The following is a 24382-nucleotide window of genomic DNA, read 5'->3' as shown; positions in this document are numbered from 1 at the left end:
GTTACAGGGTCCCGGTTACATTGTCGTTACAGGGTCCCCGTTACATTGTCGTTACAGGTTCCCCGGTACCTTGCTGTTACAGGGTCCCCATTACATTGTTGTTACAGGGTCCCCGTTACAGGGTCCCGGTTACATTGTCGTTACAGGGTCCCGGTTACATTGTCGTTACAGGGTCCCCGTTACATTGCTGTTACAGAGTCCCCGTTACATTGTTGTAACAGGGTCCCCGTTACATTGTTGTGACAGGGTCCCCGTTACATTGTTGTCACAGGGTCCCCGTTATATGGTTGTTACAGGGTCACCGTTACATTATTGTTACAGGGTCCCCGTTACATTGTTGTCACAGGGTCCCCGTTATATTTTTGGTACAGGGTCCCCGTTACATTGTCGTTACATGTTCCCCGGTACCTTGTTGTTACAGGGTCCCCGTTACATTGTTGTTACAGGTTCCCGGTTACATTGTTGTTACAGGGTCCCTGTTACATTGTCGTTACAGGGTCCCCGTTATATTGTTGTTACAGGGTCCCCGTTACATTGTCGTTACAGGGTCCCCGTTACCTTGTTGTTACAGGGTCCCCGTTACATTGTTGTTACAGGTTCCCCGTTACATTGTTGTTACAGGGTCCCTGTTACATTGTCGTTACAGGGTCCCCGTTATATTGTCGTTACAGGGTCCCCGTTACATTGTTGTTACAGGTTCCCCGTTACATTGTTGTTACAGGGTCCCCGTTATATTGTTGTTACAGGCTCCCCGTTACATTGTCGTTACAGGGTCCCCGTTATATTGTCGTTACATGTTCCCCGGTACCTTGTTGTTACAGGGTCCCCGTTACGTTGTTGTTACAGGGTCCCCGATACATTGTTTAAAGTTGTTTATATAAAACCACTCTAAACTACTACCCTATGAAATAGTACCCTTTTGAAATTAGAATGGACAGAAGCTGAATGCGAACTCCACGTAAGGTAAGCGCTAAACAAATCTGGTTTAAAGCTCATTTACACCGAGTTAAAACTCACCTGGGAGACACGGAATCGGGACGGAATGTTGGCATTGTAATAGCATTTTCGCAAATTCCAGAGATAACTCTCACTTATATTCCCTGCACAAATGTACGAGAGCGTAACAGCCAGAGTATCGAGGATGATGATGATGTTAACGAAGTCGTTATGTTGGCATTAATATTGCGCTGAATGAAACATCGAAGAAAACAAAGTATTGGTTCCAGTTCCTTAAGTCCATTTACCGATGGTTGTCCATTATCTTGTGTGGATCTTTATGACTTCGAGTTGATGGGGATGTTTTGAAATGTATTATACAGTAAAAAAGGAAATTTTTCTCAAAGTGTTTTACAACTTAACAAAAAAATGTCAGACTGTTTATTCAAATAATATTGCATGGGCTAAGGGGTAAAAACATATGAATACATTTCATTTGCACAGTACCCTACCACAATGTATAGCATACGTTACTGATAAGGTGTTGAATATTGTACAGATACAAGGTCAGGTCATAGAAAATGTGACAGGCGAGTTATGAAATGCTAGTTATTATAAACGGTCCTTCCATAGCTTAATGGTCTCTGTGCTTTCAAAACGAACCAAACGGACCAAGACACCGCTGTCTTGATCAAATTTAAGCTTTAAATAAAACAAACAATTGTGTGCTATTATCAAGTAAAACCAAAGTTTTATTTAAGATGGTTATTTTTTAGGAATAGATTGTCCCACTGTCTGGCTGGTGTTTTTTGGACAGAATGGTGTTTTTTTATATAAAATAAGCTGCGGTAACCAATATAAGTAAGATAAGATCGCTCGTTGTACTTCGTTTTTCTCTACTTCGTCATCGCCTGCTTCTTTCTATCTCCTATTTAGCTGGCAAAGGAGATGATTGGAATATAACGACTCCCTTGTATAGTCATTGACCGTCTTACCTGGGGATTTCCAAGCTTACTTGGGGGCATTTCAGAATAAGAAAAACATATGTTTAAACCAAATATCATGGTTTGAAATTAAAAATAAACAATGGAACCACCATGATTCTTGCCGTACAGGAGCGAGTTGTTATTATTTTTTTAACACAAGCACCGTCAGCGCATGCGTCATTTCTCACACACTGTGTGTAATGATGCATGCACTGGTGATGTTTTATAGAAAATATGTCCCTATCTGTGTTTTTCATCAACTTTTGTTCAGTCTGTTTTCGTTGAGGAGTCACCTAACAGTCCATACTGATGTCGCTAATGTAGGTCTCTTGCGAGATGGAAACGAGTCTGTCAACAAATTGTTTCGTTTGAAATTTAATTTGATGGAACAGATATATTGAAAGTTGAATAACAAGCATTCCTTTACTAGCATACTAAACGGAGTTGAAAAAGGAAAAATCAAATAGGATATGTGGCACGTCGCGCGTGGTTCTCGATGAGGTTAGAAGTACGTACCCGTCTCAGTTGAGAGAATCATTCGTAGTGAATTGTATATTGTATGTATATGTATTATGTTCTGATGGGCCCATGGCCTAAAATTTCATTAAATCTTGAATCCTGACTGAAATTATTCATGTTAAAATCATGCTTTTTTTAACGATTTAGATGAAATTCATGTTTACTGACAAATCTGCCTTTTTGACGAATTCGTTATGAATGATGATTAAAGCGACAGCACGGTGACGTATACATTCAATAACTGAAAATCGGTTTTAGCGGTATGTCCCTTTAAAAAACACAAAGTATAAATCAGATACAATATGGGAACTACATGTAGTATACCTTGTCATCTTTTACCATAGAATTCTATCTAGGAAGTTCCCGTCCAGCTACAATTTTGTAACAAAAGTCATTGGACTGCCAAAACAATCCAAATAAAACGGTTTATAGTGTGTGTCCATTACTTAATCTAACTACCGGAAGTGTGTCCATTACTTAATCTAACTACCGGAAGTGTGTCCATTACTTAATCTAACTACCGGAAGTGTGTCCATTACTAATCTACTGCCAAAACAATCCAAATAAAACGGTTTATAGTGTGTGTCCATTACTTAATCTAACTACCGGAAGTGTGTCCATTACTTAATCTAACTACCGGAAGTGTGTCCATTACTTAATCTAACTACCGGAAGTGTGTCCATTACTAATCTACTGCCAAAACAATCCAAATAAAACGGTTTATAGTGTGTGTCCATTACTTAATCTAACTACCGGAAGTGTGTCCATTACTTAATCTAACTACCGGAAGTGTGTCCATTACTTAATCTAACTACCGGAAGTGTGTCCATTACTAATCTACTGCCAAAACAATCCAAATAAAACGGTTTATAGTGTGTGTCCATTACTTAATCTAACTACCGGAAGTGTGTCCATTACTTAATCTAACTACCGGAAGTGTGTCCATTACTTAATCTAACTACCGGAAGTGTGTCCATTACTAATCTAACTACCGGAAGTCGAGTTTCTATCGCTATGGCCGAATTATTGCGCCACAGTCAAGTTAATCATTGATTGAATTTCCTACCGTACCACGTTTTTTCTTTCATAATTTCAAGGAATGTACGGCTGCCAGTATTCTTATTCACACTATGACGTAATAAAAAATTCCCACCCGCACAGGTATTGACGTTTTGTCACTCTTGTATTATACCAGCTGTTAATAGATTTATAACTGGACAATCGATATTGAACCACGTTAAAGATCTATCATATTTCAATTACGTATGTGTGTGCTGCCAGGTGTCGCACGTCTTTAGATCTTACAAAGGACAGTGGGTTGTATTTACGTCGAGTTGTTCGATTACTATATCCTTTCTGCAAAATTTAACGATGTATTCCCAGTGTAATTTTCTGTGTTGGCAATTCCTAATTAGTTTTTAGTTTTTAGTATTTTATAATTTGAAAAAGGTTTTGCACATTTCTCATATTAAAATGTTTTGCACATTTCTCACATTATTCAAAAAGTATCAGTTTACTGACAAAAACATGTTGCGCCACAATTCATTAATTTTAAGACATCTTTACCAACAATTATCACAAAGCCACAAATGAGTCCAATCTCTGTCTCTCTAACTCCGAACTAAGGTATACTATGAATTGAAACTAACAATACTGATAGCAAACAGGTGGAAAATACATGTATATCTGTACACCTGTATTTCTGTATTTTTCTGTATTTTTGTACTCGTGTATTTCTGTTTATTTTCCTTATTTCAGTACGCATGTATATCGGTATTTTTTCTGTATTTCTGTATACATGTATATCTGTACACATGTATATCTGTACACATGTATTTCTGTACAGATATACATGTGTACATATACATGTGTACAGATATACATGTATTTCTGTACACATGTATATCTGTACACATGTATATTTGTACGCATGTATATCTGTACACATGTATATCTGTACACATGTATTTCTGTACAGATATACATGTGTACAGAAATACATGTCTACAGATATACATGTGTACAGATATACATGCGTACAGATATACATGTATATATGTACACATGTATATATGTACACATCTATATCTGTACACATGTATATCTGTACACATGCATATCTGTACACATGTATATATGTACACATGTATATCTATACACATGTATTTCTGGACACATGTATATAAGTACACATGTATATCTGTACACATGGATATCTGTACGCATGGATATATGTACACATGTACATCTGTACACATGTATATCTGTACGCATGTATATATGTACACATGTACATCTGTACACATGTATATATAAATATGTATATATGTACACATGTATATCTGTACACATGTATATATGTACACATGTATATCTGTACACATGTATTTCTGTACACATGTATATCTGTACGCATGTATATATGTACCCATGTATATCTGTACACATGTATATCTGTACACATGTATATATGTACACATGTATATATGTACACATGTATATCTGTACACATGTATATATACATATGTATATCTGTACACATTTATATATGTACACATGTATATCTGTAAAAATGTATATCTGTACGCATGTATATATGCACACATGTATATCTGTACACATGTATGATAAAAAGTGATTAAATGTCCATGTGAAGGAAGTAAATATAGAAAAAATAAAAAGTCGGTCGTTAATTTTATTTTTTCTATATGTACACATGTATATATACATATGTATATCTGTACACATGTATATATGTACACATGTATATCTGTACACATATATATCTGTACGCATGTATATATGTACACATGTATATCTGTACACATGTATATATACATATGTATATACATTTGTATGTACACATGTATATCTGTACACATGTATATCTGTACACATGTATTTCTGTACACATGTATATATGTACACATGTATATATGTACACATGTTTATCTGTACATATGTATATCTGTACACATGTATATATGTACACATGTATATCTGTACACATGTATATCTGTACACATGTATATCTGTACACATGTATATATGTACACATGTATAACTGTACACATGTATATATGTACACATGTATATCTGTACACATGTATATATGTACCCATGTATATATGTACGCATTTATATCTGTACACATGTATATCTGTACACATGTATATATGTACACATGTATTTATGTACACATGTATATATGTACACATGTATATCTGTACACATATATATCTGTACACATGTATTTCTGTACACATGTATATCTGTATACATTTATATATGTACACATGTATATCTGTACACATGTATATCTGTACACATGTATATATGTACACATGTATATCTGTACACATGTATATATGTACACATGTATTTCTGTACACATGTATTTCTATATCTGTACACATGTATATATGTACACATGTATTTCTGTACACATGTATATCTGTACACATGTATATCTGTACACATGTATATCTGTACGCATGTATATATGTACACATGTATATCTGTACACATGTATATCTGTACACATGTATATCTGTACGCATGTGTATATGTACACATGTATATCTGTACACATGTTTATCTGTACACATGTATTTCTGTACGCATGAACATCTGTACACATGTAGTTTTGTGTAATACGTTACGATATGATTGTAAAAACCCAATGCATAGATACATTTTTTTGGTATCGGGACAGCGATCTTTAAGGCATTACAATTATAAGTATTTTAAAAAAGCCTTTAAAACTTCCAACAATGTCACCATTGATAGTCTTATTTTACCGTTAAACATTTATATTGACACCGTATTCTCGGTATGAGTACTATACAGTATGTCATTTTGGCACCAGTGGTCTACCGTGGGACGGTGAAGTGCTACCCAGGTACCGTTAACGAAGTTTTGGCAGCTCGTCTTATTGGCGAACCTTTCTGAAAGACGTAAGCATTTGTTGGCTTTGGCTCAAAATGTCTGATTGTCGGAACAATTGCATGATGACAGATTTTACTTTGAGATAATCTTTTTTCTGATAACGTGTAATTTTTCTGATACCATGTAAATGTTATACCTACAGCATGTATACTTTGGTGACTTTATGGCAGATATCGGTATTCAGTTTACTTTAAACATAATTATTGCCAATAAAATTGAACAAGGGATTGGGCACAAGTTATTACAACTTATCATAGCCTTCTCCCGTCATACATTTACAATTACATCTCAACAATGATAATAGGCATACACATGAAGTAGATATATATATATTAATATTCACACAGGTACAAATACACAACTTTAAAAAAAAAGCACCGTTCAAAATCTTTTGCCGGATTTGATGAAGTGATACACATGTCTAAAAGCGTAAGAGTTAAGGTCCACCGAAAGATCTGAACTGCCAAGCAAAGGCAGCTCTAAATCTAAATCTAAACCTAAGGCATTCAGTGCTATGCTGCAGCTTCTCGATATATATCAGTAAGTCGTTATACATCTTTAACGTTTCCATGTATAGCTCGTATCGAAAAAAAATTCTATTCAACCAATTAAAAAATACCAGTTATGTTATATTCAGAGGTAACATTGTCATTGCTATTAAATATTTGTTTAAGTCCTTTTTAAATGAAGAATTTCTTAAAAGTTACATATTGGGATACATTTTAATAGAAGTATAAAAGAAAACTGAAAAACTATAGGGATCGAACTAAAAATCTTTGAATTGCAAAGTCTATACTTCACCAATAACGTCCTCCAGACATTATCTTTGTACTGCATCAATTGAGTGTCCAATTAAGGGGCCGTAGGTCTATGAGAAAAACTTGACAGGGGAATTTACTCTAAGGCAGAAGAAAGACTCCTTTTAGGTGTTTAACTGATGGTATGGTACTCTTTACCTTAAGGACCCTCGGGCGTGATCAGTAGATAGATGGGTACCCTCTCGCCCGTCTCAAACGCAAACAAGCATGTAGTTTATGTATAAATATTAATTACGGATATTTTTTGTTACAGGTTTATTATGTGATCCGGAACCTATTAAGTGGCTACCTACCTGGGATCGAGCTGCTTGTCGATGATTGGCCGAAATGGTCATGTATACTTCTCCGGCCGACATCGGAAAAAAAGGTGAATTTTATTTTGTATATTATAATATCCCGACATCCGTATCCTTATACAGTTTTCCTACTAGTATACTACGATACTTCGTTAATACGAACCAAAACAATACGGACTATTTATAATCCAGAAACATCAGTTATAACGTATTATCATTTCTTATCTTTATAACAGCGTATCTGATTGGATAATATTGATCACATGATAGAGGAATAAAACATCGTATCGATATCGCCCTCATGCGCTGGCGTTTCCCTGGGATTTCCCTTTTTCAAGGCCTCTCTCGAAGCATTCGGAACACCTCGCCCCGATTCCAGTTCCTTCCAACGTAGATGACCGTATCGGCCGAGAAGTTCCGAGTGCTCTCGAAGAAATTGGCAAGAGTTGTGAGTTCCGAGTGTCACTGAAGCAAACGACAACAGTGACGTGTCAATGTTGGCCATCTTTCCCTCTTTACTGTCGTGTTATGGTTTTATGTCGGTATAATACAAATACTTATGTCTTTGTCATAGGGAAACTCGATTGAATGTTCCCCTCGATTAATTATGATTAACTCGGACTTTGCACTCATGAAAGATGATTAATCTTGCGGAAAAAAGAAAAGTCGTGTTTACTTACGACAAGAACAGTAACGGAATAATATAATACCTCTCGTTTGGTCTGTCACCTTAAGGTCACCTTATTCTTGTGTCTTAACAGTTCCTTGTAAGTACTTTATCTTCAAATTGTTAAGGTTGGTCAGTACCATTTAGAAGTACCCCTCGATCGATTGTAAAAACCTTTGTATTAGTATCATCAAAAAGAAAATAGTATCGCTAACCGAACCAATGATGGCCGTATAATGACTTTTTACTTAAATATTGATATGATAATTTGTAGAATTGAAAACATATTTATATTCATGAACTTCCCTTCCAGACTCCGAGATAAAGACCAACAACAGCTAACGCTGGTCTGATCCGAGCAGGGAATACCCCGTCCATATCTATACACTCAGCATAAAATTGTTGGTACATGTTGTACCTGTTATTTATTGTCCGGATTAGAGGGGTTCTTCTTCAAGGTTTATTGGTAAATGATCTAAGTATGTTCAGATTATAGTATATTATCGTTGTCTGTTTCTGTCTAGACTACCTAGGTAACATGTATAGGTCCATGTCCTGCTGTTTCTGTCCAGACTACCTAGGTAATTACATGTATAGGTACATGTCCTGCTGTTCCTGTCCAGACTACCTAGGTTATTACATGTATAGGTCCATGTCCGTCTGTTTCTGTCAAGACTACCTAGGTAACATGTATATGTCCATGTCCTGCTGTTTCTGTCCAGACTACCTATGTAACATGTATAGGTCCATGTCCGTCTGTTTCTGTACAGACTACCTAGGTAATTACATGTATAGGTACATGTCCTGCTGTTTCTGTACAGACTACCTAGGTAATTACATGTATAGGACCATGTCCGTCTGTTTCTGTCCAGACTACCTAGCTCACACGTATAGGTCCATGTCCTGCTGTTTCTGTCCATACTACCTAGGTAACATGTATATGTCCATGTCCTGCTGTTTCTGTCCAGACTACCCAGGTAACATGTATAGATCCATGTCCGTCTGTTTCTGTCCAGACTACCTAGCTAACATGTATAGGTCCATGTCCTGCTGTTTCTGTCCAGACTACCTAGGTAACATGTATAGGTCCATGTCCTGCTGTTACTGTCCAGACTACCTGGGTAATTACATTTATAGGTCCATGTCCGTCTGTTTCTGTCCAGGCTACATAGGTAACATGAATATGTCCATGTCCTGCTGTTTCTGTCCAGACTACCCAGGTAACATGTATAGATCCATGTCCGTCTGTTTCTGTCCAGACTTCCTATGTAACATGTATAGGTCCATGTACGTCTGTTCCTGTCCAGACTACCTAGGTCACATGTATAGGTCCATGTGCTGCTGTTTCTGTCCAGACTATCTAGGTAACATGTATAGGTCCATGCCCTGCTGTTTCTGTCCAGACTACCTAGGTAACTACATGTATAGGTCCATGTCCGTTTGTTTCTGTCCAGACTACTTAGGTGACATGTATAGGTCCATGTCCTGCTGTTTCTCTCCAGACTACCTAGGTAGCATGTATAGGTCCATGTACGTCTGTTTCTGTCCAGACGACCTAGGTAATTACATGTATAGGTACATGTCCTGCTGTTTCTCTCCAGACTACCTAGGATAGGTCCATGGCTGCCTGTTTCTGTCCAGACTACATAGGTAACATGTATAGGTCAATGCCCTGCTGTTTCTGTCCAAACTACCTAGGTAACATGTATAGGTCCATGTCCTGCTGTTTCTCTCCAGACTACCTAGTATAGGTCCATGTCTGTCTGTTTCTGTCCAGACTACCTAAGTAACATGTATAGGTTCATGTCCTACTGTTTCTGTCCAGGCTACCTAGGTAACATGTATTTGTCCATGTCCGTCTGTTTCTGTCCAGACTACCTAGGTAACATGTATAGGTCAATGTTCTGCTGTTTCTGTCCAGGCTACCTAGGTAACATGTATTTGTCCATGTCCGTCTGTTTCTGTCCAGACTACCTAGCTAACATGTATAGGTCCATGTCCTGCTGTTTCTCTCCAGACTACCTAGTATAGGTCAATGTCTGTCTGTTTCTGTCCAGACTACCTAAGTAACATGTATAGGTTCATGTCCTACTGTTTCTGTCCGGACTACCTAGGTAACATGTATATGTCCATGTCCTGCTGTTTCTGTCCAGACTACCCAGGTAACATGTAAAGGTCCATGTCCGTCTGTTTCTGTCCAGACTACCTAGCTAACATGTATATGTCCATGTCCTGCTGTTTCTGTCCAGACTACCTAGGTAACATGTATAGGTTCATGTTCGTCTGTTTCTGTCCAGACTACCTAGGTAACATGTATATGTCTATGTCCGGCTGTTTCTGTCCAGACTACCTAGGTAACATGTATATGTCTATGTCCGGCTGTTTCTGTCCAGACTACCTAGGTAACATGTATATGTCAATGTCCGTTTGTTTCTGTCCACATGTATAGGTCCATATCCGTCTGTTTCTGTCCAGACTACCTAGGTTACCGTCTGTTTCTGTTTAGACTACCTAGGTAACATGTATAGCTCCATGTCCTGCTGTTTCTATCTAGACTACCTAGGTAACATGTGGTCCATGTCCTGCTGTTTCTGTCCAGACTACCTAGGTAATTACATGTATAGGTCCATGTCCGTCTGTTTCTGTCCAGGCTACCTTGGTAATTACATGTATAGGTCCATGTCCGTCTGTTTCTGTCCAGACTACCTAGCTAACATGTATAGGTCCATGTCCTGCTGTTTCTGTCCAGACTACCTTGGTAACATGTATAGGTCCATGTCCGTCTGTTTCTATCCAGACTACCTATGTAACATGTATAGGTCCATGTCCGTCTGTTTCTGTTTAGACTACCTAGGTAACATGTATAGGTCCATGTCCGTCCGTTTCTGTCCAGACTTCCTATGTAACATGTATAGGTCCATGTACGTCTGTTTCTGTCCAGACTACATAGGTAACATGTATAGGTTCATGCCCTGCTATTTCTGTCCAGACTACCTAGGTAACATGTATAGGTTCATGTCCTACTGTTTCTGTCCGGACTACCTAGGTAACATGTATAGGTCCATGTCCGTCTGTTTCTGTTTAGACTACCTAGGTAACATGTATAGGTCCATGTCCTGCTGTTTCTATCTAGACTACCTAGGTAACATGTATAGGTCCATGTCCTGCTGTTTCTGTCCAGACTACCTAGGTAGCATGTATAGGTCCATGTCCTGCTGTTTCTGTCCAGACATGTATAGGTCCATGTCCTGCTGTTTCTGTCCAGACTACCTAGGTAACATGTATAGGTCCATGTCCGTCTGTTTCTGTCCAGACTACCTAGGTAACATGTAGAGGTTCATGTCCTGCTGTTTCTGTCCGGACTACCTAGGTAACATGTATATGTCCATGTCCTGCTGTTTTTGTCCACACTACCTAGGTAAGATGTATAGGTCCATGTACGTCTGTTTCTGTCCAGACTACATAGGTAACATGTATAGGTTCATGCCCTGCTATTTCTGTCCAGACTACCTAGGTAACATGTATAGGTCCATGTGCTGCTGTTTCTGTCCAGACTTCCTATGTAACATGTAAAGGTCCATGTCCTGCTGGTTCTGTCCAGACTACCTAGGTAACATGTATAGGTCCATGTCCTGCTGTTTCTGTCCAGACTTCTTAGGTAACATGTATAGGTCCATGTCCGTCTGTTTCTGTCCAGACTTCCTAGGTAACATCTATAGGTCCATGTCCTGCTGTTTCTGTCCAGACTACCTAGGTAACATGTACAGATCCATTTCCTGCTGTTTCTGTCCAGACTACCTAGGTAACATGTATAGGTCAATGTCCTGCTGTTTCTGTCCAGACTACCTAGGTAACATGTATAGGTCCATGTCCTGCTGTTTCTGTCCAGACATGTATAGGTCCATGTCCTGCTGTTTCTGTCCAGACATGTATAGGTCCATGTCCTGCTGTTTCTGTCCAGACATGTATAGGTCCATGTCCTGCTGTTTCTGTCCAGACATGTATAGGTCCATGTCCTGCTGTTTCTGTCCAGACATGTATAGGTCCATGTCCTGCTGTTTCTGTCCAGACATGTATAGGTCCATGTCCTGCTGTTTCTGTCCAGACATGTATAGGTCCATGTCCTGCTGTTTCTGTCCAGACATGTATAGGTCCATGTCCTGCTGTTTCTGTCCAGACATGTATAGGTCCATGTCCTGCTGTTTCTGTCCAAACTACCTAGGTAACATGTATAGGTCCATGTCCTGATGTTTCTGTCCAGACTACCTAGGTAACATGTACAGATCCATTTCCTGCTGTTTCTGTCCAGACTACCTAGGTAACATGTCTGTCCAGACTACCTAGGTAACATGTATAGGTTCATGTAACATGTATATGTCCATGTCCTGCTGTTTCTGTCCAGACTACCTTGGTAACATGTATAGGTCCATGTCCTGCTGTTTCTGTCCAGACATGTATAGGTCCATGTCCTGCTGTTTCTGTCCAGACATGTATAGGTCCATGTCCTGCTGTTTCTGTCCAGACTTCTTAGGTAACATGTATAGGTCCATGTCCGTCTGTTTCTGTCCAGACTTCCTATGTAACATGTATAGGTCCATGTACGTCTGTTTCTGTCCAGACTACATAGGTAACATGTATAGGTTCATGCCCTGCTATTTTGTCCAGACTACCTAGGTAACATGTATAGGTCCATGTCCGTCTGTTACTGTCCAGACTACCTAGGTAACATGTTTAGGTCCATGTCCGTCTGTTTCTGTTCAGACTACCTAGGTAACATGTATAGGTCCATGTCCTGCTGTTTCTGTCCAGACTACCTAGGTAATATGTATTGTCCATGTCCTGCTGTTTCTGTCCAGACTACTTAGGTAACATGTATAGGTCCATGCCCTGCTGTTTCTGTCCAGACTACCTAGGTAACATGTATAGGTTCATACCCCGCTGTTTCTTTCCAGACTACCTAGGTAACATGTATAGGTCCATGTCCTGCTGTTTCCGTCCAGACTACCTAGGTAACATGTATAGGTCCATGTCCGGCTGTTTCTGTCCAGACTACCTAGGTAACATGTATAGGTTCATGTCCTGCTGTTTCTGTCCAGACTACCTAGGTCACATGTATAGGTCCATGTCCTGCTGTGTCTGTCCAGACTACCTAGGTAACATGTATAGGTCCATATCCGTCTGTTTCTGTCCAGACTACCTAGGTTACATGTATAGGTTCATACCCTGCTGTCAGGAGTTAAAAAATATGTTCCCGTTAGGATTCATAAAAGGCAGTCTTATGATTAATACTGTCTGGACTATCAAGTGTAATGGTTTCTTGACTTTCTTTTGTCCTCATTACAGAGGTTTTGCGATTTTTTTTGGTTCACTTTCCGCTTTTGCCCGGCTTTAAGAGGTTTTACGAAGATAAGTTTTGCCATATGGTGGTTTCATGTTTTGCCCTTTCTCCGAATTATAAGGGTTTACGAAAATTTGTAATGTCATGCTCTCCTCCTTTCCGGATTATAGAGGGTTTACAAAAATTGTTTTTATATTGCTTTTTGTTAGGGATGTTGTGGAATTATACGAAACAACACTAACGCTGTACCGCTGAACTGTTTTCCCTTAACACATCTAAAATCCGTTCCAGGTGAAAAGATACTTCGAAAACACCTACATCTGCTATACGAAAAATGTGTCGACCTTAAAATACTTCGTACAGAGGCCTGACGTCATTGACTGGAGCAAGCCGGCAATCTTCACAGGTGAGTGCGGTCTCAAATTACTTATAGGCATTGTACTAAGTTAAGTAACAGCTTTGAAAAATATACCGACCAAGCAAATACAGACGTCAACTGTGTTTACGTGTACAATACAATAATATTTTATCTAAAATTACCTATTTGCGGCACCCACCTGTGCAACTCACCTGTGCAACGCTTTTCCACCGTCAGACCAGATGCTTTACTTTTAGAAATAATTAATTTCAGGCGTTTTTTGTATATACATGTTGGCATTTAGAATATTTAGTTTTGAGTGATTTTGTTTAAAACAAAATGGATGAAATTGTTAGTTATCGGGAGTTAAATTTCGAAGAATCAGCATTCTTAAGTTGACAATGCTTAAACTGGGTCACGGTATTTTTCGTGACAAATGCAACTTTTTTCATGTCAAGGTGACAGAAAGGAGGGTCTGTTTCAAATCACGTCGTGTAAGTAATGGATTCTGGCGAAAAGCGTGTCCCGAAAACTTACGTAAACCTGAAAGACACGTATGTAAGGTGTCACATGTTTCACATTCAGGATATTTTTGTTGATATAAAAAGGCTACAGTAAACGTTTAAAAAACATCCAGTTTTGGTGGAAATAGAGCAAAACGAAAAAAATAGTCTTACAAATATTTAATGTACATAGTACTTCTCAAGATGTCTTCAGATACGAAGCATTAAATTAATGGATGTTATCGCAAAGTTAAACTTACTGAAATTGCAAAATCCATGATACACCCTTCCGATTTGTGACGTGGGCGTACTGATTAAACAGATGTGTCTATACATATTGCCATAATCGTGATTCGTTACTGACCGAATTCCATTTTCGAACCTTAATCTTGTTCTTTATTCGAATTTAATCTTTATACGTTGTAAACACATCGTATTGCCATTTTCCACAGGAGTACCAAATGATCTGGTTTTACTACTCACCGAGATGACCCGGAAGTACAAGGGTACCCTTTCCTCGTGTGAACCCAGGTTCATGTACGCATGGACAAAACAGTCACCACCGGAACTACCCGAGTAAGTCTATCCCAGCATGCACCAGACAAAATGTTGTCAACTGAAATAAGTTTACTCAGTCACTGTCCCTCGGCTTGTTCAAATATATATTTAATACGATGCATTTGATTGTTCGGCTGAATACGAATTTTCTCCACAATAATGCCTTCAATGTACATGTACTTTAAACTCGAAATTCCAGGAGCTACTTTCACTCACGTTCTCTGCATTGCGTAACCCCTGAATTTCGAGGATGTACCTATTATAATTAGCCAATGATCAAAATCAACAGCTGATGTGGGGCTGCTGCAGAATCAATTAGTGAGCTAAGTGATCTGTAATTTAAGAATGCCTCATATTTCTTTCAAAAAATCAGCTTTTATTTTTTTTCTCTCGTTTCAATTGATCTTATTGTACAAGTAATATTGCAATCATAATGTCCTTTCAAACAAATGTTGTCACAAGTCTATAGCTTATGATAAACATGCTTTTTTATGCAATTTTTTATTGGCAGTTTTCTTTTGTTCTCTTTTTTTACGTGTAGAAAAAATGTAAGAGTTTGAAAAGTCATTATCCTAAGCTTTGAGAGACCACATAAACTGGGAAACATAACCGTCCTCATACGTCACATTAAACATTCCAGTCACCTCAATTCCAGCTTGGAAATTAACATAACACTTATCGAACGCACCGACGTGGACATGACCAACTTTAAACAATAAAATATCGAACGCGCCCTTATTTTACCAAATATAGAAGAGAACAAACAAGAAGCGTAGATCGTACTGTGTACACTAGTAACAGGTGGCTGATTGAATTACAAATGTACATCGGTAATTAAAAGCCTCAAATATTTGTATAACAGCTGGTATCTGGTGTACCAAATTTTACATAGTAACAGCTTGCTTGTACTGTGTTTCGTGGGATATGTACTTTCGTGTATATTTCGGAGGATAATTCGTGTTTTATTGTAATGTAGGGACATACTGTTAAATACAAAACAAAATGTATTTCAGTTATTGAATGTACTTGTTGTCTAAACTGCCAATTATGTTTCCATGCTATCCCCATATTCATGGTCCGTCGGTCCAAATGTCCAGTTTGACCATGAATCTCTGATAAAAATATTAAGGAGATGTTTTGTTGTTGTTTGGTATTAATATATGTACACAGTACAGTTGTGTTCAGAGCGTGCCTTCTATTTAGAGCAGTTCAGCCAAGGTCTTTTATGGTCTACGTATACAGTAGCTGTCGCGTGCTAAGTTCGTGACCTCGTTTGTTTAACATGATTCCCCGGGGTAATTTATCTCCATGTCTGGGGTTTTATGACATGAACATTTGATACATTAGTGGGGAACAACATGGTTTTATGTCTGTCGGATCAGGACTGTACAAATATTATCCCAGTGCACGGACCGTGGACTAGACGACAATATGGTGTCCCCTTTTCTTCTTGCCGCCTTTTTATGTGACGCAGAGGAAGAAACTATATACCTGTCGCCCACATAGGAAAACATTAGATTATCATTTGCTATTTTTGACACATTGTTAGGTAATGCAGTTGTCTAGGCATAGCCCGTTCTCAGAATAATTTGAACGGGTTATGGGTTGTCATGGTACCGTATCCAGGATATGACGTTTCACTGAGATGATGCTTTAGTATGCGCTTGCGTGAACCATATTAATCCTTTAACACCATATTTGTATGAATTATAAACAACAAAACAAACCCAGTTATTTTTTTCATTCTTAATTTCACAGAATTTTGGAATTTGGAAGATTTTCTTCATTTTTCCCTCTTTGCAAGGGAAACAGCCTGTATTCGTCTGTAAAACTAAGCAAACAAATCATTGAAACCTGGTATAAGTGCCGGTACTTATGCGTTAGGTGACCTTACTCTGGCCTAACCACTAGGATGTATACCCCACTTAGTGATAGAACGAGGCAACTTTCAGTGGATGTCCTCTGTGTAAGGACATTAAAGGGGCCTTTGTTGCTCTGTGATTCCCATGACTAATGCCTTTACATTTCCTTGTTTTTCTGAATATTTTTTCTATTTCTATATGATAATTTTAAGTATACTTGTTTTAGACAAAAACAATTTTTCCTGTGATTAACATAATAATCTACTATTTTCTTGCTTTGACGAACCTTATAAGACGAGCATTCGCCTAACTCCCTAACTTTTTTCGTTTAACATCATTATTTCCATTTTGTTTTATTCCTTCAGAGTGCCAAAAGGTTTGCGCCTGTCCACCCTCGGACCGGAGCACGTGTCCATCATGTCCCAGGGCTGGGAATGGTCACGGACGGACATCGAGGGTTATTTCCTCAGTGTTGTGGAACGATTCGACAGTTCTTGTCTGCTGGACGAACAGGGAACGCTCCGGGCCTATATGTGTATGCAGTATAATGGTTCTATGGCGATGCTGTACATCCGTCCGCAGTACCGTAAAGACGGGTATTTTAATATCATTCTCAGCGATTTAACACGCAAGATACTCCTAAAGAACAATATTGCCTATGGTTTCATTCCTACAAACGATACTTGTCTCATCAACCAGTCCCGGGAATTAGGATTTGAGTGGGTACCCCGCGGGGATATGACTTGGGTAAAATATACCCCTCCTCCAAAATTGGGGGACCTTCCTCCAGGGAACAAAACGCTGGTGGTAGGCCACAAGAAAGGGGATGTTAAAGAAGGAAACGAGGATGTAAAAACACCTGCGCAACCTCTCTTCATCAACGCAATTCCGCTAACGATAGGGTGATATTTAAAATCATCTGAGTTGTGAAGCGAATGAAAGAAAGAGACAGAGAGAGAGAGAGAGAAATACAGGACTGGCTGTTGTCCAGTTCGTTTTGTATTTAAGATATATACAAGAGCGGCTAATAGGGAGAGAGAGAGAGAGAGAGAGAGAGAGATATGGAAAGGGAGTGAGAGAGAAGCGAGGGCAAATGAGAGACTTGAAACAGAGACAAGAGATAACGAGCCGGTGAGACAAAAATAGGGATGACATGAACTATTATGAAACTTTTTAAACTAAAAATCAAATACAACGTACTAATCATCGGTCAGCGTTAGATCTTGTTACGTCACATCCGGTAGTAAATGGCAGGTCGATACGGTCAGCGTTAGATCTTGTTACGTCACATCCGGTAGTAAATGGCAGGTAGATACGGTTTCTTGGTAATGCGCAGAACATTAAAAAATACGGTGTCTATTTCCAAGTACATTTCGTTGATAGACTATGTCGATTTAGGCTGAAATATACATTATATATATTTATTTTATTCAAATTTAAATATCTTTACAAAGAAAATACAGATTAACGTAATAGCGTGAACAGACACAAGTGCCAATAAAGGACAGTCAGGGAGTCGTCTTGTTGATGTTAAAACGGACCTTGTTATTAAAAGACGAGATATATATTTTCTGATTATCTTACTGTACAAGTAAGTTAGCAGATCAATAATTACAATCCTGTTCCATTATCAGATTTGTACTGTCTGTCTTCACCGATATAAGTGACTAATATTCTCTCCGAGTATTATCTGTGTTATTTCTGCTGGGTGTTCTATCTTTGATGTCTACATGTAAAACTGGTCTGGTGTATCCCAGACCTCCGGTAAATGCCGTTTAGTTGAACCTACTGCTTTGTTGTTGTCTTTCCCATTGCAGTAGTTGACCGGCATGATTATAATCTGTCATTTCTATCTACTGTTATGCTATTTTTCTTGACTTTGGATAATGAACTAAAATATTTCGCACTTTGCTATGCTAGAAATATATTCGATCCTTTCTCAAATGAAAATAAGTATTTTCACTTCATTTAAAATCATAGACTTTGAACTATAATAACGTTCAACTAATGGAAAGACAGTTTATAATATCTTCATTGAGAAATTTAACCCTTTATGTTTTGTGTGGCTAACCAATTTAATCAAACCTCAATTTTTAACTTTGTCAAAAATGGCGTGTATGTATATGTTCATAAATTATCTTTATAACATATTTTAAGATATCATCAAATTTTACCTTTTTTGTGCCACCGCAAATGTTTTTGTTTTTTAATTTGATGATGCCATTGAGTTTTTATCCCATTGTTGAAGATTTTAATATATTTATTTATAATGGTTAAATGGCGCCAGAAAGCATTTCTTTAGAAAATGACAAACGCCTGTCTAGCATATGTATATTTTTGCCATTGGTTATTGTTTTTTTATGTTCAGTTTTAAAGAAAATAAGATTTGTGACGTCATGACATAGGTCTACGTCTTATTGCAATGTCGGCTGCTATCTCCTTTGAAACCGAAAGAACAGTATCTAGAGATATTCGCTTCTCGATAATCACACTCATTGTCAGTTGTAAATTTTGAAACTATAAATAAAACACGTGCCGAGATGCACCAGGCAGTGAGTGTTTTGCCTATCGTGTTTTAAGCCATTTGTTGTATTATTTCAATTACGCGGTTTCGTTCTTGTGGCTGTCACATATAGATACATGTACGGAGTAATATATTTACGAGTTCATGAATAAAACAAGTCTTTATCTAGAAAAAAACGCAACGTCATGACTTTTTGTTTGTCTACATATCAGTTATTTTTTCAAGATGTGTTTTTCTCGTGAAAAGTCGATCGCGATTTTAAAAGTCCCGCGAATAATTATTCAAGCACATTCATCGAACGTTTTCATTTTGCGAATTTTAATTTGTGAAAGTATTTCATGTGTTCGCAATTATGAATGAGCGGCTTGAACCTAGGTCGCAAAATAAGCATTGGACATACATGGCCAAGCACACACAATTCCTCTGGAGGGATAAGTCAATCTTTCCCAGAGTACTTTGCACATTCTCCATTCGCCTCTGTCAATGGTTCGCTTATCGTTTGACTTTGATGTCACAGTAAATACAATCTCTACCCTGGGTTGTCGTTCCTTACTAGTGAGTGTAAGGGACGACAACTCTGGGTAGAGATTGAGTAATTGTGGCAGCGCCAGGTAAAAAAAGTAAGACGGTTACACATTGTTGTTGGAAAAGTGAATGTTTTCCCGTTTCGGTCTGGTAATCTTGATATTTTTTTTTATCTCCATTGTCAATGGAGATAAAAAAAAAAAAATCTTCTGAATGTATGTTTCAAATGGCATAAATATTGTTCAAATTATTTAGAATTGCTGCTTCTAGCGAGGCGTCTCACCACGGGTTCAATCCGAATGTCTTTCATTCAATTCCACCATTCCTCGTCATATTTTCGTCAACTATCCAACATTTCTGTGTCCTTTTGGAGTCCACGTCAAGGCTTCACACTTTTAATGGTCCTAACAATTCATCCTCAGGACGAACCCAATCCACTCATTAATGACTCTTCTTGTAGTCTCGCATTCCCCAGACTCTCGCCCTCTCTCGAGACTTCCTCGAGCGAGAGTCTCTCTATCGAAACACGAGTGGAGATAAGCGTCTGGTTGAGCGAGACTAGTCGTCTTGGTGATGGTGACGGAATTCTTTCGGAATTCTCTGATACATCCCTCCGTAATGTTATTGAATCATTTGAAACAAATTAAATGTATGCAAATTGGAACTCGCGAAAATATATGCAAGGAATAACAGTAACTTAATCCATGATTATTTTTTTTAATATAATTTTGCCAGGTTGTATGGAAGAGAAGTAAGCTATCATCGGGTGGAGATCTTTTGTCGATAAATGTGAGGTTCATGGTGCACGCGGTGTGAGTTATGGGAGAATGAACAACAATGTCCTGCATTCAAAGAACAGTTGATGTTTTTTTCATGTTTTTTCCCTGTCTTGAAACCTTTCAAATACTTTTATTAGAATGTTTTAAGTTTGCCTGTCACAGTATAATTATGTGAATTAAAACGACATGTTTCGTGCAATCTCACGTCAACACTGCTTTTGCAAAATTATTCAGCATTCCAAGCTTATTATGTTCATTTCTGTTTGACGTAATGGGATCTATTTAAAAACATCAAAATTGGAAATAAACATATCGTAAAAAGGACAATACAAGCTAAGGTGGTGAGTCGTCTGTGAAGTTTCTCGCTTGCCTTACCTGTGAAGTCCCCAAATATACCAGTGCAGTAACCCGGTTTCGTACCCGATTTTTGAGTAGTATTTACCGTGTCGCCTTCTATGGGCAAGTTATTGTTCATTCAAATTGATAATTTTCTGTTATGATTCCAATAAAACTTGGAATATACACTTGCGTATATACTCATTAGTCGTGTATACATGTATCTGTACTAAAATATCTGCTTAAATAGTGTGTCTTGATTGTAATTATGAGTGGAAAGCACATTGAGATTACGACATTTTGACCATACCTACCATTTTTGAAGGTATGTGATCTACTATCAAATGTAATCCTATTTAGTACCTTTGTTTAAAACATTTTTTTGGCTCTATGGCTGTATTGTGATCTGGCCAGAACTTTTTTTTTTTTTTTTTGAAAAGAACACTTTAGAAAAAATGATAACCTTTCTAACAAATACCATATGGTGTTTACTTGTTAAAAGTTTATTGGGTTGTTACATATAAGATTTTGAACACCTTAGTTTAGGTCCAACTGTAACAAATTCTCAGGTCCTCGGTGGTATAGCGTACATCTAAACTGGTAAAGGGAGATAACCGTTTTGACCTCCATACCATGACACAGAAACAAATTTTATTCTGTACAAACTTTGATTTCACTTAACGTTAATAGATCTTGAATTTGTTTTTATTTGATAGTTTATTTTGCCAATTTGATGAGAAATGCTATTGGCACTAAAAGAACATACTGGGCTTTTTATCATGTCCGTTTGTGGTCCTTGTACCTACAAAGGTACTGCAAAAACTAGAAGTGTTTGAAGTGTCTCGTTCAGACAGTTTCTGTTATTATACATTTTATTTTATTGCTTTTAGAGGGAGGGCTGATTTTTACAACCCTTACCTCGTTCGCCGACGGGGTTAAGTAATAAAAAGCTAATGTATGTTTGTATAAATAGAAAAAAACAACAACCCTTATTTAATCAGAAAATCAGAGCTCGGTTTAGCACAGAGCATTAGCATCACAGAGAATTGACATATAAAATTAATATACATTTCATATGAGCTTAGTAACTAATACCTCGACTTAGATAGCAATCTTATTTAATTCCGTGCTAATACAGATATTGTCAGTTTCGCTTGCTATCATTATATGAGCACCTCTATTTACGGTCGGAAGTTTATTTATCAGTCGAAGGCTCCTTAACATGGACGTTCTCTGACTGTTTCACATTTCTCGTGACCTAAATATCGAAGCTCATCTGCAATCATATACATGTATTTTAATGTTGTGTATGACTATTTGTAATATATAAACATGATGTGCACAGAATGAGGAAAAGTACAGTGCAACCTCGTTATACTGCCGCCATTTGTCCAGGGAAATTTTGGCGTTATAAAGGGGTTTGGCAAACCGTGTATTTAATATATTAAGAAAATATCGTAAAAGGATCAATCGGGAACTGACGTTACCTTCCGTAAATGAGAAAACATTTCAAAATATTCATGCTATTTTACCGTTTTACCGTAGCATGCTTCTCATTTAAAAAAAACAACATTTCCACGCTAAGAAACATGACAAATCTAGTACATGACTGATTGTAGTGGTGATTACCTCCCCTTGTTTGTTAAATTCTGCATCTTCATTTACTAGTCTCAAAACAATATCCGGCACTCATGGAAAGAATTTTGGTCGGCAAATAGCTCAGAAAAACAAGATTATAAACAATGCTTTAACGATGTGGATGCGTTTTTTCTATATCAATATACAATATACATATTTTGATATTCATGAAGTATATATTATTATTGTTGTTGTTAAGTCTAACGATATAAATGCATGTTTAGTTGATATGAAGAGTCTTGTCAAAATTGAATCATGGTTTCATAAAAAGAAATGTTTTCAATGATATGGGTTTTTGTTATTTTTGCACTTCAACATAAACGCTCTCAATCAAATTGCCATTGAGCCGAAGTCTGCAAATGTTAAAGTCCATCATTGTCTTAAACAATGGATTTTCACACAAACAAATCCTTTCCTTCAGAATACTCAAATGTCATTTTTCAAGACTCACCTGCGACTGTCACCAGGTTTAAAGCGCTTTGCATGGTTTGTATATTAAGAAACAAAGCAGATTACAAAAATCCCGGTTCATTGTATTGAAACGACTCGGTGGGCGTTTTCCAATGTAGATCAGATTTAGTTCACTACATCACTGTGTACGTTACATTATATTCTTTAGGGTGATGCTGATCCATTCTCCCTGTACAGTCTTATATAAAATCTACAAAAGGTTTGAAACATTTTTCTGTGGACAGCTAATACAACCAGTGATATTTCCCCCGATTTCAATCAGTATTAAACATTCATTTCAAACAAAAATGACGCCGTAATTAACTTGTGTTTACTTTTAATTTGACTTGGTCTCTTTAAGTCTTATAAAATATGTTGGCGGTAAGCGGGGTTGCAAATGGAACTTTCACTGGATATCAACGAGAGACATTAGACCTATATCGAGGTTTTAAACTGGAGAGGGGGCTTTATATTCAGAGTTAAGTGTGTACGAGCAGGCACCATTAGGACCGATCTTTTTCATGGTATTTACTATTTTTACTATTTACTACAAAGGGCCTGTTTCCAGTAATGTTAATTCTCCATAGGAGCCTGCCCCCGTATAATTTCTTATCTAGCTCAACTACTGTTTTTTTCTTTTCCGAAGAATAATTTTACACCTTTCCGACACCCAGATTTCATAATTTCAGTGAAAATGTATTTTTATAAAGTTGTCAATTTCAGCATCAAAGACATAAGTTCGTAAATAAAAGAAGGTTATCTCGAAATTGTAATTCGCAACATAGTATAAATTTCTTTTGATAAATATTTCCAAAACATCGTGTTTATTCATAAAACATAAAAAAAAAAATTCTCGGATGAAAATGCACTTGCAGAGACACAATTATGAAGAAAAATGCCATAAAATTGCAATTTTCTCCCGTTATATAGTTTTGGATGCAAATTTCCATCAGAAAATCGGATAGAGCTTTACTTGTTTCATATGTGTACCAAAAATCAGCTAATTCCATGTGGTGGAACGTTCTCATATCGCCGCCTGAATGTGGTTGTAAATTGAAAGAAAAGGGGAAATGAGTAACAACCTTGTCTGAAACCCTATTATATAGCTTATTATATACAAACTTTTATATTGAATATCAGAGCGGATATTTTCATGACAGTTTTATGATGTGTAACGACTAAATAAACAGTATCGATATAAAGATTTACACTGAGGACACCCTGATACATGAATACTGTTCTATCTCAAGTTGTCCTCTTCTGAATTTTCTGATCGTGTGGCCTTGTACATTTATCCGTATCTTCTTGTCTTTGTCTATACGTTTACGGAATCATTGACTC

At 37.5% G+C, this 24382-nt stretch overlaps 1 protein-coding gene across 1 annotated transcript in view; it reads left to right on the top strand.

Moving 5' to 3' along the window:
* The window catches only part of LOC110462311 (glycine N-acyltransferase-like), a 29041-nt gene extending 6167 nt beyond the window's left edge, over window positions 1-22874 (top strand). The window contains exons 2-5 of the mRNA XM_021516232.1: window positions 7461-7574; window positions 13800-13914; window positions 14822-14945; window positions 17155-22874. Of these exons, the coding sequence (XP_021371907.1) occupies window positions 7461-7574; window positions 13800-13914; window positions 14822-14945; window positions 17155-17695 (894 nt within the window). The 3' untranslated portion in view covers window positions 17696-22874. The remainder of the gene's footprint in view (window positions 1-7460; window positions 7575-13799; window positions 13915-14821; window positions 14946-17154) is intronic.
* The last annotated feature ends 1508 nt before the right edge of the window (window positions 22875-24382 follow it).

Source organism: Mizuhopecten yessoensis, unplaced genomic scaffold (assembly GCF_002113885.1).
Source record: "Mizuhopecten yessoensis strain PY_sf001 unplaced genomic scaffold, ASM211388v2 scaffold10771, whole genome shotgun sequence".
Taxonomy (NCBI): Eukaryota; Metazoa; Mollusca; class Bivalvia; order Pectinida; family Pectinidae; genus Mizuhopecten; species Mizuhopecten yessoensis.
This window is presented reverse-complemented; position numbering and strand designations above follow the sequence as displayed.